Here is a 15,567-nt window from a genome sequence, read left to right on the forward strand (position 1 = left end):
TGATGCAAGGTGCACATGAGCTAGGATTCTTCCCCCCCCCCCCTTTGATGCAGGTGCACATGAGCTAGGATTCCCCCCCCCCCTTGATGCAGGTGCACATGAGCTAGGATTCTCCCCTCCCCCCCCCCTTTGATGCAGGGTGCACATGAGCTAGGATTCCCCCCCCCCCCTTTGATGCAGGTGCACATGAGCTAGGATTCTCCCCCCCCCCCCCTTTGATGCAGGTGCACATGAGCTAGGATTCTCCCTCCCCCCCCCTTTGATGCAGGTGCACATGAGCTAGGATTCTTCCCCCCCCCCCCCTTTGATGCAGGTGCACATGAGCTAGGATTCTCCCCCCCCCCCTTTGATGCAGGTGCCATGAGCTAGGATTCTCCCCCCCCCCTTTGATGCAGGTGCACATGAGCTAGGATTCTCCCCCCCCCCCCCCTTTGATGCAGGTGCACATGAGCTAGGATTCTCCCCCCCCCCCTTGATGCAGGTGCACATGAGCTAGGATTCTCCCCCCCCCCCCCTTTGATGCAGGTGCACATGAGCTAGGATTCTCCCCCCCCCCTTTGATGCAGGTGCACATGAGCTAGGATTCTCCCCCCCCCCCCCTTTGATGCAGGTGCACATGAGCTAGGATTCTCCCCCCCCCCCCTTTGATGCAGGTGCACATGAGCTAGGATTCTCCCCCCCCCCCTTTGATGCAGGTGCACATGAGCTAGGATTCTCCCCCCCCCCCCCCTTTGATGCAGGTGCACATGAGCTAGGATTCTCCCCCCCCCCCTTTGATGCAGGTGCACATGAGCTAGGATTCTCCCCCCCCCCCTTTGATGCAGGTGCACATGAGCTAGGATTCTCCCCCCCCCCCCCTTTGATGCAGGTGCACATGAGCTAGGATTCTCCCCCCCCCCCCCTTTGATGCAGGTGCACATGAGCTAGGATTCTCCCCCCCCCCCCCCTTTGATGCAGGTGCACATGAGCTAGGATTCTCCCCCCCCCCCCCTTTGATGCAGGTGCACATGAGCTAGGATTCTCCCCCCCCCCTTTGATGCAGGTGCACATGAGCTAGGATTCTCCCCCCCCCCCCCTTTGATGCAGGTGCACATGAGCTAGGATTCTCCCCCCCCCCCTTTGATGCAGGTGCACATGAGCTAGGATTCTCCCCCCCCCCCTTTGATGCAGGTGCACATGAGCTAGGATTCTCCCCCCCCCCCTTTGATGCAGGTGCACATGAGCTAGGATTCTCCCCTCCCCCCCCTTTGATGCAGGTGCACATGAGCTAGGATTCTCCCCCCCCCCCCTTTGATGCAGGTGCACATGAGCTAGGATTCTCCCCCCCCCCCCTTTGATGCAGGTGCACATGAGCTAGGATTCTCCCCCCCCCCTTTGATGCAGGTGCACATGAGCTAGGATTCTCCCCCCCCCCCCTTTGATGCAGGTGCACATGAGCTAGGATTCTCCCCCCCCCCTTTGATGCAGGTGCACATGAGCTAGGATTCTCCCCCCCCCCCTTTGATGCAGGTGCACATGAGCTAGGATTCTCCCCCCCCCCCCCCCTTTGATGCAGGTGCACATGAGCTAGGATTCTCCCCCCCCCCTTTGATGCAGGTGCACATGAGCTAGGATTTCCCCCCCCCCCCCCTTTGATGCAGGTGCACATGAGCTAGGATTCTCCCCCCCCCCCTTTGATGCAGGTGCACATGAGCTAGGATTCTCCCCCCCCCCCCTTTGATGCAGGTGCACATGAGCTAGGATTCTCCCCCCCCCCCTTTGATGCAGGTGCACATGAGCTAGGATTCTCCCCCCCCTTTGATGCAGGTGCACATGAGCTAGGATTCTCCCCCCCCCCCCTTTGATGCAGGTGCACATGAGCTAGGATTCTCCCCCCCCCCCTTTGATGCAGGTGCACATGAGCTAGGATCCCCCCCCCCCTTTGATGCAGGTGCACATGAGCTAGGATTCTCCCCCCCCCCCCTTTGATGCAGGTGCACATGAGCTAGGATTCTCCCCTCCCCCCCCCCCCTTTGATGCAGGTGCACATGAGCTAGGATTCTCCCCCCCCCCCCTTTGATGCAGGTGCACATGAGCTAGGATTCTCCCCCCCCCCCTTTGATGCAGGTGCACATGAGCTAGGATTCTCCCCCCCCCCCCCTTTGATGCAGGTGCACATGAGCTAGGATTCTCCCCCCCCCCCCTTTGATGCAGGTGCACATGAGCTAGGATTCTCCCCCCCCTTTGATGCAGGTGCACATGAGCTAGGATTCTCCCCCCCCCCCCCTTTGATGCAGGTGCACATGAGCTAGGATCTTCCCCCCCCCCCCTTTGATGCAGGTGCACATGAGCTAGGATTCTCCCCCCCCCCCTTTGATGCAGGTGCACATGAGCTAGGATTCTCCCCCCCCCCCCTTTGATGCAGGTGCACATGAGCTAGGATTCTCCCCTCCCCCCCCTTTGATGCAGGTGCACATGAGCTAGGATTCTCCCCCCTTTGATGCAGGTGCACATGAGCTAGGATTCCCCCCCCCCCCTTTGATGCAGGTGCACATGAGCTAGGATTCTCCCCCCCCCCCCCTTTGATGCAGGTGCACATGAGCTAGGATCCCCCCCCCCCCTTTGATGCAGGTGCACATGAGCTAGGATTCCCCCCCCCCCTTTGATGCAGGTGCACATGAGCTAGGATTCTCCCCCCCCCCTTTGATGCAGGTGCACATGAGCTAGGTTCTCCCCCCCCCCCTTTGATGCAGGTGCACATGAGCTAGGATTCTCCCCCCCCCCCCCCTTTGATGCAGGTGCACATGAGCTAGGATTCTCCCCCCCCTTTGATGCAGGTGCACATGAGCTAGGATTCTCCCCCCCCCCCCTTTGATGCAGGTGCACATGAGCTAGGATTCTCCCCCCCCCCCTTTGATGCAGGTGCACATGAGCTAGGATTCTCCCCCCCCCTTTGATGCAGGTGCACATGAGCTAGGATTCTCCCCCCCCCCCCTTTGATGCAGGTGCACATGAGCTAGGATTCTCCCCCCCCCCTTTGATGCAGGTGCACATGAGCTAGGATTCTCCCCCCCCCTTTGATGCAGGTGCACATGAGCTAGGATTCTCCCCCCCCCCCTTTGATGCAGGTGCACATGAGCTAGGATTCTCCCCCCCCCCCCTTTGATGCAGGTGCACATGAGCTAGGATTCTTCCCCCCCCCCCTTTGATGCAGGTGCACATGAGCTAGGATTCTCCCCCCCCCCCCTTTGATGCAGGTGCACATGAGCTAGGATTCTCCCCCCCCCCCTTTGATGCAGGTGCACATGAGCTAGGATTCTCCCCCCCCCCCCTTTGATGCAGGTGCACATGAGCTAGGATTCTCCCCCCCCCCCCCCTTTGATGCAGGTGCACATGAGCTAGGATTCCTCCCCCCCCCCCCTTTGATGCAGGTGCACATGAGCTAGGATTCCCCCCCCCCCTTTGATGCAGGTGCACATGAGCTAGGATTCTCCCCCCCCCCCCCTTTTGATGCAGGTGCACATGAGCTAGGATTCTCCCTCCCCCCCCCCTTTGATGCAGGTGCACATGAGCTAGGATTCTCCCCCCCCCCCCCCTTTGATGCAGGTGCACATGAGCTAGGATTCTCCCCCCCCCCTCCCTTTGATGCAGGTGCACATGAGCTAGGATTCTCCCCCCCCCCCCTTTGATGCAGGTGCACATGAGCTAGGATTCTCCCCCCCCCCTTTGATGCAGGTGCACATGAGCTAGGATTCTCCCTCCCCCCCCCTTTGATGCAGTGCACATGAGCTAGGATTCTCCCCTCCCCCCCCCTTTGATGCAGGTGCACATGAGCTAGGATTCTCCCCCCCCCCCCCCTTGATGCAGGTGCACATGAGCTAGGATTCTCCCCCCCCCCCCTTTGATGCAGGTGCACATGAGCTAGGATTCTCCCCCCCCCCCTTTGATGCAGGTGCACATGAGCTAGGATCTCCCCTCCCCCCCCCCCTTTGATGCAGGTGCACATGAGCTAGGATTCTCCCCCCCCCTTTGATGCAGGTGCACATGAGCTAGGATTCTCCCCCCCCCCCCCCCCTTTGATGCAGGTGCACATGAGCTAGGATTCCCCCCCCCCTTTGATGCAGGTGCACATGAGCTAGGATTCTCCCCCCCCCCCCCTTTGATGCAGGTGCACATGAGCTAGGATTTCCCCCCCCCCCCTTTGATGCAGGTGCACATGAGCTAGGATTCTCCCCCCCCCCTTTGATGCAGGTGCACATGAGCTAGGATTCTCCCCCCCCCCCTTTGATGCAGGTGCACATGAGCTAGGATTCTCCCCCCCCCCCTTTGATGCAGGTGCACATGAGCTAGGATTCTCCCCCCCCCCCCTTTGATGCAGGTGCACATGAGCTAGGATTCTTCCCCCCCCCCCCCTTGATGCAGGTGCACATGAGCTAGGATTCTCCCCCCCCCCTTTGATGCAGGTGCACATGAGCTAGGATTCTCCCCCCCCCCTTTGATGCAGGTGCACATGAGCTAGGATTCTCCCTCCCCCCCCCCCCTTTGATGCAGGTGCACATGAGCTAGGATTCTCCCCCCCCCCCTTTGATGCAGGTGCACATGAGCTAGGATTCTCCCCCCCCCCCCTTTGATGCAGGTGCACATGAGCTAGGATTCTCCCCCCCCCCCTTTTGATGCAGGTGCACATGAGCTAGGATTCCCCTCCCCCCCCTTTGATGCAGGTGCACATGAGCTAGGATTCTCCCCCCCCCCCTTTGATGCAGGTGCACATGAGCTAGGATTCTCCCCCCCCCCCCTTTGATGCAGGTGCACATGAGCTAGGATTCTCCCCTCTCCCCCCCCTTTGATGCAGGTGCACATGAGCTAGGATTCTCCCCCCCCCCCTTTGATGCAGGTGCACATGAGCTAGGATTCTCCCCCCCCCCCCTTTGATGCAGGTGCACATGAGCTAGGATTCTCCCCCCCCCCCCCTTTGATGCAGGTGCACATGAGCTAGGATTCTCCCCCCCCCCCTTTGATGCAGGTGCACATGAGCTAGGATTCTCCCCCCCCCCCCTTTGATGCAGGTGCACATGAGCTAGGATTCTCCCCCCCCCCCCCCTTTGATGCAGGTGCACATGAGCTAGGATTCTCCCCCCCCCCCTTTGATGCAGGTGCACATGAGCTAGGATTCTCCCCCCCCCCCCCTTTGATGCAGGTGCACATGAGCTAGGATTCTCCCCCCCCCCCCTTTGATGCAGGTGCACATGAGCTAGGATTCTCCCCCCCCCCCCCTTTGATGCAGGTGCACATGAGCTAGGATTCTCCCCCCCCCCCCCCTTGATGCAGGTGCACATGAGCTAGGATTCCCCCCCCCCCCCCTTTGATGCAGGTGCACATGAGCTAGGATTCTTCCCCCCCCCCTCCCTTTGATGCAGGTGCACATGAGCTAGGATTTCCCCCCCCCCCTTTGATGCAGGTGCACATGAGCTAGGCTTCTCCCCCCCCCCCCTTTGATGCAGGTGCACATGAGCTAGGATCTCCCCTCCCCCCCCCCTTTGATGCAGGGTGCACATGAGCTAGGATTCTACCCCCACCCTTTGATGCAGGTGTGCACATGAGCTAGGATTCTTCCCCCCCCCCCTTTGATGCAGGTGCACATGAGCTAGGATTCTCCCCCCCCCCTTTGATGCAGGTGCACATGAGCTAGGATTCTCCCCCCCCCCTCCCTTTTGATGCAGGTGCACATGAGCTAGGATTCTTCCCCCCCCCTCCCTTTGATGCAGGTGCACATGAGCTAGGATTCTCCCACCCCCCCCCCCCCCTTTGATGCAGGTGCACATGAGCTAGGATTCTCCCCCCCCACCCCCTTTAGATGCCAGGTGCACATGGACTAGGATTCTCCCCTCGTCCCGCCCCGCTTTGGATGCAGGTGCACATGGACTAGGATTCTCCCCCCCCCGCCCCCTTTGATGCAGGTGCACATGAGCTAGGATTCTCCCCCCCCCCCTTTGATGCCGGTGCACATGAAGCTAAGGAGTTCTCCCCTCTCCCCCCCCTTTTGAATTGCAGGTGCCATGAAGCTAGGATTCTCCCCCCCCCCCCCCCCCGCCCTGCCCCCTTTGATGCAGGTTGCACAGTGAGCTAGGATTCTCCCCCCCCCCGCCCCTTTGATTGCAGGTGCACATGAGCTAGGATTCTCCCCCCCCTTTGATGCAGGTGCACATGAAGCTAGGATTCTCCCCCCCCCCTTTGATGCAGGTGCACATGAGCTAGGATTCTCCCCCCCCCCCCTTTGAGCAGGTGCACATGAGCTAGGATTCTCCCCCCCCCCCCCCCTTTTGATGCAGGTGCACATGAGCTAGGATTCTTTCCCCCCCTCCCCTTTGATGCAGGTGCACATGAGCTAGGATTCTCCCCCCCCCCTTTGATGCAGGTTGCACCATGAGCTAGGATTCTCCCCCCCCCCCCCTTTTGATGCAGGTGCACATGAGCTAGGATTCTCCCTCTCCCGCCCCCTTTGATGCAGGTGCACATGAGCTAGGATTCTCCCACCCCCCCCCTTTGATGCAGGTGCACATGAGCTAGGATTCTCCCCCCCCCCCCCCTTTTGATGCAGGTGCACATGAGCTAGGATTCTCCCTCTCCCGCCCCCTTTGATGCAGGTGCACATGAGCTAGGATTCTCCCCCCCCCGCCCCCTTTGATGCAGGTGCACATGAGCTAGGATTCTCCCCCCCCCCGCCCCCTTTGATGCAGGTGCACATGAGCTAGGATTCTCCCCTCCCCCCCCCCTTTGATGCAGGTGCACATGAGCTAGGATTCTCCCCCCCCCCCCCCTCTTGATGCAGGTGCACATGAGCTAGGATTCTCCCCCCCCCCCCCCCTCTTTGATGCAGGTGCACATGAGCTAGGATTCTCCCCCCCCTTTGATGCAGGTGCACATGAGCTAGGATTCTCCCCTCCCCCCTTTGATGCAGGTGCACATGAGCTAGGATTCTCCCCCCCCCCTCCCTTTGATGCAGGTGCACATGAGCTAGGATTCTCCCCCCCCCCCCTCCCTTTGATGCAGGTGCACATGAGCTAGGATTCTCCCCCCCCCCCCCCCCTTTGATGCAGGTGCACATGAGCTAGGATTCTCCCCCTCCCCCCCTTTGATGCAGGTGCACATGAGCTAGGATTCTCCCCTCCCCCCCTTTGATGCAGGTGCACATGAGCTAGGATTCTCCCCCCCCCCCCCAGATGAGCCAAAGTTAATACTTTGAGAAGTGTTGCGAGACTTAGGGTAATGACTTCAGAAATTAATTTCTACTGTTAAAAACCTTTTACTAAACTTGGTTTCGGTTCCAAGCTATACTTTTAACCACTTTTGTATGGGTACAAAGCTCTGGCTTTTTCATGTAATATATTAATGCACACTACATCTGGGTTTTTCCCTACTGAGTTTTATTCCTTAATGTCTATCTGTATCCAATACATCTGTGTGAGTGGTATGATTTTACTTTTTGTTTTTTTGGGGTTATTGATCTGAGTTTTATTGAAGACTTGTTTCCAGTAAAAGCCCCTATACCATGATCTTCCATTAGGGACTAGTGATTTGGCGCTTTATAGTGGATTAGAACAGGTTTTTACCCAGTGGGTTAATCCCTGAGCCCGCTGCGTCTAACCAATTTGTTCTTTCCTCTTTCCAGTATTTACCTTGGAAGCGAACCAGACTTCAGTAAAAGTTTTTTTACAGTAGAAATCAATTTCTGAAGTTATTACCGGAAGTTTTGCAAGACTTCGCAAAGTAATAACTTTGGCTCAGCTGAGTCAATACATCCTAATGCTGTGCAGAGTACTTACTCCGTACAATATTCTAGCGAAGTTTTATGCGAATCGACTTTGGATGTTTCATCCAAAGTCTATTTGCTCATCCCTAGTTGCTATGGACAACTAAGCCAGTTCTACTTTATACCAGTTTGATAAATGACCCCCATAGTGTATACAGACTGTGTGTACCAAGCGTGGCCTCCATTATCTCTCTGCAGAGGCTGTTACCAAGCTTTCCCAGACTGCTCAATTTCAAATTTGCGTAGTTATGCAGGGGTAAATCCTGTATGGTACAGGACACCTAGCTGAATTTGCTAGCTAGGAGTTAGTAAAGTAAGAATCCCAGTGACAATTCTACATATTGTAGCATACACAGATTTTCATTCAGGGTCCTGGGAAAGCTGAATAACAAGTTATTAATGATAACGCCTGTAATACAGACTGCTAAATAATAAGTCTACCTAAATCATTAGCCTTACTCCCAAATAGTGACATGGCTAAGCAGGTTTGCATTTCAGGGTCGTGGGAAAGCTGGGTTACAACAATGTGGCGCTGTTGTAGAATACTAAATGTAACAAGACAAATCTCCCTCCCTATTCCTAAATAATGCCATAGCTAGGCAGGTTTGCTGTGACAGGGGGTCCTGGGAAAGCTGGCTTACAACAATGTGGAGCATATAAGGGAAATCCTCCTTCTCACTCCTAAATAGTGTCATAGCTAGGCAGATTTGCCTTCAGGGTCCTAGACCAACTAGGTTACCAGCATGTGAAACTGTAATAGACTGCATAATGCTACATCTAGCAAGATGAAGTCCCCTCCTCACTCCTAAATAGTGCCACAGATTTGGCTTTCAGGGTCTTGGCAAAGGTGGGTTACTTACAGAATGTAAGGGTAACATTGCATGGTGAGTGTGTACAGCTCCACGAGACTTGTAATCTAGGTCGCCAAAGTGAATGTCAAATTTGCCTAAACAGACAGTAAGAAATCCCTTCTGGTTATATAGAAAAACTTGACATTTGAGCTGGGTAGCTCTTTCTGTATTGTCAGTGGTGTGGTACTGTCTAGCGCAGAGGTAGGCAACCTCCGGCACTCCAGCTGCTGTGAAACTACAACTCCCAGCATGCATACTTACTCTTCTCTTCCAAAAAAAAAATCACATAGAAATGAATGGAGCATGCTGGGAATTGTAGTTTCACAACAGCTGGAGTGCCGGAGGTTGCTGATCCCTGGTCTAGTGTCTTTGCACACATGCAGGGGGAAAGATTTGTAGGAAGCTGCAGAAGTTTAGCATCTTCCACCTCATTCACAGTGCTCTGAATATCTGAAGTGAATACAGTGTTAAAGGGGTTGTCCAGGTTCAGAGCACTGATGGTGCGGGCTTTAGCGCTGTTCTAGCCTGTAAAATGGCTAGGGCAGCACTAAAGCCCACCCATCAGAGCCGGTGACATCACCGAACACACTGCTGGGTGGAAGCTTCCGTAAATAAGAGCCTAGGGCAAGGGAAAGCATAGTCGGGCTGCCTGGGTGCAATTCTGGGTATGTCCGGGGTCAGGTCTGATCCTGGACAACCCCTTTCAGCCCCACCCCTTCCTAAACTTCCTGTCTGTGCACAGAGTCGATCTCCAGCCAAAGATGGAGAGCCAAGGAGCAAGGAGACACTTCTCTGCAGAATATCTCTGCTTTCTGCAGCAGCTTGCTGATGCCCATTGAGAAAGAACTAAAAACGATATTTTCTTGGCAGGTCATGCTGCTTTTTTTTCTCATTTTTTTTTTCTCTTTTTTTTTTCTTGTTTCTCAGGCTTTAGTGTCCATTTAAGTCAGAGTCTCTGGTGTGCTAAAACTTCAGATAGAGGGGAAGTTAAATACTCTGGACAAACATACATGGACTGACTTCAAATCATTATATCCCAAAAACCACCACCCAATTATTATTTTTTTTTGTATATATAAAAATAAAATTAAACAGAATATTCATATATAGGTTATTAACGCGATAAAAAATAAATAAATGATGTAACTGTCCCTTTAAACTCATACATGGTCTCCCTACTCATTGAAGAACACTGCTACCATCTGTCCTGGTCATGTAATGGACACACAAGAGCACTGCTCATTTTTGGCTGCGCACATCGCGCAACAAAAAGGCTACAACTACATTGCGACATTCATGTCGCACCAAAGTTGCGCAACATTTTTTGCAATGATATTTAATGGTGTCACACTGCGACATGGATGGAGTTTTTGCGACTGCCATGTTGCAGCGCGACACCATTGTCTATCATTATTTAAAAAAAAATGGTGTGACTTTTCTGCGACACAACTCTAGTATCCTGCCAGTTGATTTAGGCCTCATGCACACGACCGTGGTGTGTTTTGCGGTCCGCAAATCGCTGATCCACAAAACACAGATGGTGTCCGTGCGCGTTCTGCAATTTGCGGAATGGCACGGACAGCCTTCAATATAAATGCCTATTCTTGTCCGCAAAGCACAGACAAGAATAGGACATGTTATATTTTTTTTTTGCGGGGCCACGGAACGGAGCATCTTTACTGCCCCATTAAAGTGAATAGGTCCGCATCAGAGCTGCCAAAACGGCGGCTCGAATGCGGACCAAAACAACGGCCTTGTGCACGAGGCCTTAGCGTGACCCCCTGTGAAAGATGTAGCCATATAACACCTATGCAAAAAATTTCATATGATTTAATTAAAAAGATATCTTTTAATTACACCCTTTAGCTTCCATTGGAAACACGTTTGAATCTACTGCTACGGGGCCTTGACTTGAGAGCGAAGGACCTGCAGTTTGTGCTGCCTTCCTATAAACTCCTAGTGGGTATAGTTTCTTACTGGATCAGACGAGCAGAACCAAAAGTAAAACTGTATCACTTAAAAGCCCTCATCATGGGAATTGTTTGTGGAGAAGCATTCAACATTGATAATAAACCAGGTAAATCTTAAAGTAGGAAGATTTTTCTTGGGTCTATAAATGACCAGCTATCACTGAGAAAAGTCCTATTGGAAGTGTAACAATCGTTCAACTGCTGAAAACATGTGCAGGGTCAGTCACGTTAATAACTTATGTAATATACTTCATTAGGGAAATGTGTAGTTTTATTAAAATCTGACTCTCTAAACTGTCCCAGAGGGTTGTTAAGGAGAATCCAGCTACAGCATTCTGTTAAACATAGAACACTGTAAGATGCAGAAGCTTCTCAGCCTGTCTCTGCGCTCTCTGCCTCCCTATGTGTAACTAACCTATTTTAATAAAGAATTTACAATAGTTTCATTGCCAAGTCTCCCTGCCTATATCATCTACTATCAGCACTCCCTATGTTCCCAGTGCTAACCAGAAATTCACTGGGAAGATAGAGAGAAGCTGCATCAGCTGTGACCTTGTGTACTGTATGCATTTGTTTAGCACTTACTGTTCTCCATTCTCCCAGTGCAGGGAGAGTCTGGGAATATAGGGAACAGCGCCGCGGCAAACAGTAAGCGCTATGCACAGGCATACCGTACACTTACTGTTAGCGCTGATGCTGCAGCCCTTCTCCTCTCGATTTTCCCAGTTTCTGTTTAGCAGGGATGCAGCATTCAGTGCTGACAGCAGATAATATAAGCTACTATCTCAGCCCCATTTAAGGAGAAATCAAAATGCTCCCTAAAGGTCCTGTATGAGCTTATGGGTGGCACAAATTGTAAAATAAAAATAAAAAATGGCACAACATGCTGCAATGCGAGCCCCTCCCACAATTTCCATAACCCTTAAATACCATAACACAAAGCCCCATGTAGGGGCCGAAAAAAATATACAAAAAAAACAAAAATGCGCCTGGTCAGGAATGAGAATAAATGGCTCAGTCTTCACCTGGTTAACGTATTGCTAGGCAAAGAACATCTACTACTAATTTTAGCGTGGTAGTCATGCCAATAAATGTCGCCATAACTTCATACTAGATTTCCCATATGAAGTGGGTACCAGAAGATGGGGGGGGGATGTCATTCTTTAGTTATAACTGCAGCATGGGGTGAAGAGCACCAGGTCATAGACACCTGATGCTTTGCTAGCCAAGTATATATTTTTACTAGGCATTTGTGTTTGAAATGCAAGTCTAATGGTATGTTGTTGTTTTTTGGTCAGTTTGTGCTTCCTCAGATGAACATGAAGAATCCATCACATTAATGTGTGAGCAGATCAGGAGATTGCGGATAGAAGGTGCCCAGCCTAGAAGACTAAATCTGGAAGATTTACATATATTGTGCCAATGGCAATGCTGTCTGCAGATGTTCATGCACTTCAATCAGCTTCTCTCTACACCGCTTGCAGAGCCTGATATCACCAGGTCTGAGAGGACTGCAGTCTATTGTATTTACCAAGCTCAATTTGTGATGAGCTAAGGGCATGGGCAGATGTTGTTGCCCACAGGCATATGATCTTGTGCCCTACATATTTTGTTGCAAACAGATGCTGCAAGGTGTGCTGATACACTAAGAATGTGATACAAGTTGGATTTAGTGATGATTGTGCTTATTAGCCTGATGCCCCAGATTCCACACAAGTGCATGTATAGACTCATACCGCAGCCATGAGCCAGGGAACCATATTCAATGTGATGGATTAGACCCTTGTCCATTTTGCAGACACAATACCTGGACCATATTGCGTCTCTTTGGTTGATCAGTTTGTGTTGCTTATGCAAAAATAGCAACTTTTTTTTTCTTTACAAAATTATGATTTTACTATTCAAAGTGAAAAACGGACCATGCATGGATGCCAAATGTGTTCTGGCTGTGGTTTTCACTGACCCACTGAATTGAATATGTGCATCATGTCTGCAAAATCGACCAAAAGTAATGCATGCTTCCATCTCATCTGCAGGAAAAAAAAAAAAAAGACTACTGAATACACAAGGAATTCAATGACTCAGTGTGAACAAGTCCTAAGCCAAATACACTATTTAAAGTGCACCTGAGTTTTCAAAAAGCATTTGCATAATGGCTGTGCTTCTTGTGCAATCATAACTGTGAAGGAATAGTTAGGTCTTTTTCGACCCAGTTATTCCTCTCTTCAGCTGCACAACTAGATGCATTTCTTTCACAAGTAGGGGTTGCATCCCTTCTGTGAAATCTTCATTTTTTTTTTTTTTTAGGAGTTAAATACCGATGGCCTAGCCTCAGCATAGGTTATCCATCTAATTGGTAGGGGGTATTAGGAGTCAGACCTGCACAATCAGCTATTGGAAGGGGCTGCAATGCATGGGCAATCACTGCTGTCAGAGTCAAAGGAGGAAGCCAGCACTCCCCATATTACCTCTCGTGCAAGGACCCGATCCAGTCTGTGGTTAATCACTGCTGCCTGTTCCTAGTCTTCAGTCATTCACATTCCCCAAGTGAATTGCACGGAGCTGCAATAGATGTCATAACTGCTATACAATGTATTGTGTTGCGCTTAGTGCCATTAGCTCTATATTGTCTCTAATATTTACTTCCCCTTCACAGACTTTACAGCGGTTCTTTTGTGCATCATATGACGCAGAAGCTAAAGACTTCATCCTCTTCAGAAGACTTGTTTAAGTCATGTCCATCAATGGAGAAGCTGTATCAAGACCGCATACATGATGTCATGTCTACCATCCCTAAGGATCACTTCAAGAGTAGGACTAAATCGTCATCAGCCAAATCGAAGAAAAAAGGCAAAAAAGGCTTAAATCTCAAAGCGGGCAGCAAGTTGGAAAATCAACCCCAGTGTGATCTCAGCAACAGATTTGCTACTCTATTAATGGACGACTGACAACACTTTCTTCAAGACTGGCATGGAAAGACTTGTGGACTTACTGTGCATATGGCCAAAAGAACAGTCTTATTTTATAAGTGGACATTTTTAAACTAAATTGATTGCCTGATAACTAGATTCCAAACAGCCCCACAGTGTGTACTAGGCAAAGACCCTAGGCACAACACAGTGTATCAGTGTAATGTCTGGTGTACACCTCCATAGGGTAGAAACCCGACTGCAAAGAGGAAGGTCCATAGTAAGGGGATAGTAACATTTCATCAGCAGAGAATGTGGCAGCAAATACATAATGTCTATGGCCACCTTCACTATAATTATTATATTTTATAATATCAGCTTTCATCTCTTTTCAAATGATTTTTATATAACCAATTTTCATACATTTGCACTGCTTTCTCCTGTGAAAGGGGTTGTCTGATTTCACAATATTGATGCGCTATCCTCAGAAGAGGCCATCAATATCAGATCGGGAGTCCGACTCCAGGCCCCCCATGACGAGCAGCTGTTTGAAGTGGTCATGGCCCTCAAATCCGCTGCCGATCTGATGAGCTATCCTTAGGATAACACATCAGTATCATGATATCGGACAACCCCTTTCATGTGAGAACTCTGCTGGTGATAATTGGCAGAGATGGCACTGATAAAACTATAGCCAAGTGTTCTTTAGCTGGATGCCAGGCACAGTATTCAGACCACTACAAATTCTGGCATCTTTAGAGTGAGTGGGGCCTCTTAGACCCCAATATTTTAAATAAGGATATCAATTCAGTGCTTATTAAAGCTTTAAAATGCCTCATGAGGGAGTCACTTTAAGGGTGCCTACACACTGTAGTGTATGTATTGCAGATTTGCTGCCTTTCCACACATTTGTGGCAAAAGCCACATATTTTAACTGTGTAATTTGTTGCCGATTTTCCCCACTGCGGATTTTATATGCATACTTCATATTTACCCTAAAGCCAAGTTCACATTTGCAGTGTAGGTTTCACACCACAAATCTGCCTCTAAAGTACAATACAAAGTCTGAGATTTTCCAATCCCTTCTACAAGCTCCTGTTTTTTGTTTTTTTTATGTACATTACATTTTTCAGACTATTAGATACTTTTTCTCCTCGATCTTGTACTGCCATCGTGTGGTGCATCTAACACTGGAATTTATTCTAGAGTGGATCGAGCTTCGGAAGTCTATTTGTTAGAATGTTGTTTGTTTGTTTTTTACGCCGCCTCTGCACAGCGTTAAAAATGTATTGGCTCTGTGGAGCCAAACTTCATTTCACCTGAGGTTGCGCGAGAATTTGGTAAATGAATTCAGTATTCATTTCCGCATCTTTAAACATTTAAAATTAGGAATCCAAGTCAGGTTTGTTACTGCCTGGTACCTCGGTACCGAACCCAACCCAACTTCGGATTCCCAATTTTAAATGTTTTTAAAGATGCAGAAATGAATATCGAATTAATTCACCAAATTCTCGCGCGACTTCAGGTGAAACGAAGTTTGGCTCCAAGGAGCCAATACATTTTAATACTGAATAAAGACAGCATTAAACTCGACGTTTTTAAAGAATAGACTTCGGATCGATGATTCGAAGCTCAATTCACTAAAGACTAAATGCCAGCATTAGAAGTCAGGAGACTGAGCTCAGTAACTGAAAAGGTCCTGGTAGTGCAGTTGAGAAGACACCCCATGTACTGTACTCTGTGTACATAACCTATATCCTATCTGTTCACTGAACCATCATATCTCATATTTCTGTAAAGTGTGACTGTGCACACCTTGGTAGACACAGCAGAGTAAGTGTGCGCAGTGTCTGCTCTGCCAGTTACTGCTTCTGACTGGGTAAGCTCAGCAAGGCTGTCCCTAATGATAGTGGCTGGCATAGTCGGGGACATTAACTTTTATACTGTGTATGTACATCTATAGAATATATAAAGTAAGAATTGTACTATCTATTTTTATGCTTCTAATTATGGATGCATCTTATAGTCTAAAAATACAGTACTTTCCA

The 15,567-nt window shown here is 50.1% G+C and overlaps 1 protein-coding gene across 2 annotated transcripts in view; it reads left to right on the plus strand.

The window, feature by feature from the left end:
• ASTE1 (asteroid homolog 1) overlaps positions 1-14,832 on the plus strand; it is a 43,768-nt gene extending 28,936 nt beyond the window's left edge. The window contains exons 3-5 of one of the 2 annotated variants that reach the window (XM_044295750.1): positions 10,507-10,717; positions 11,909-12,110; positions 13,267-14,832. In XM_044295750.1, the coding sequence (XP_044151685.1) occupies positions 10,507-10,717; positions 11,909-12,110; positions 13,267-13,558 (705 nt within the window). In that variant the 3' untranslated portion in view covers positions 13,559-14,832. The remainder of the gene's footprint in view (positions 1-10,506; positions 10,718-11,908; positions 12,111-13,266) is intronic. The other variant, XM_044295751.1, reaches the window with a different exon arrangement.
• The last annotated feature ends 735 nt before the right edge of the window (positions 14,833-15,567 follow it).

Source organism: Bufo gargarizans, chromosome 5 (assembly GCF_014858855.1).
Source record: "Bufo gargarizans isolate SCDJY-AF-19 chromosome 5, ASM1485885v1, whole genome shotgun sequence".
Lineage (NCBI taxonomy): Eukaryota > Metazoa > Chordata > Amphibia > Anura > Bufonidae > Bufo > Bufo gargarizans.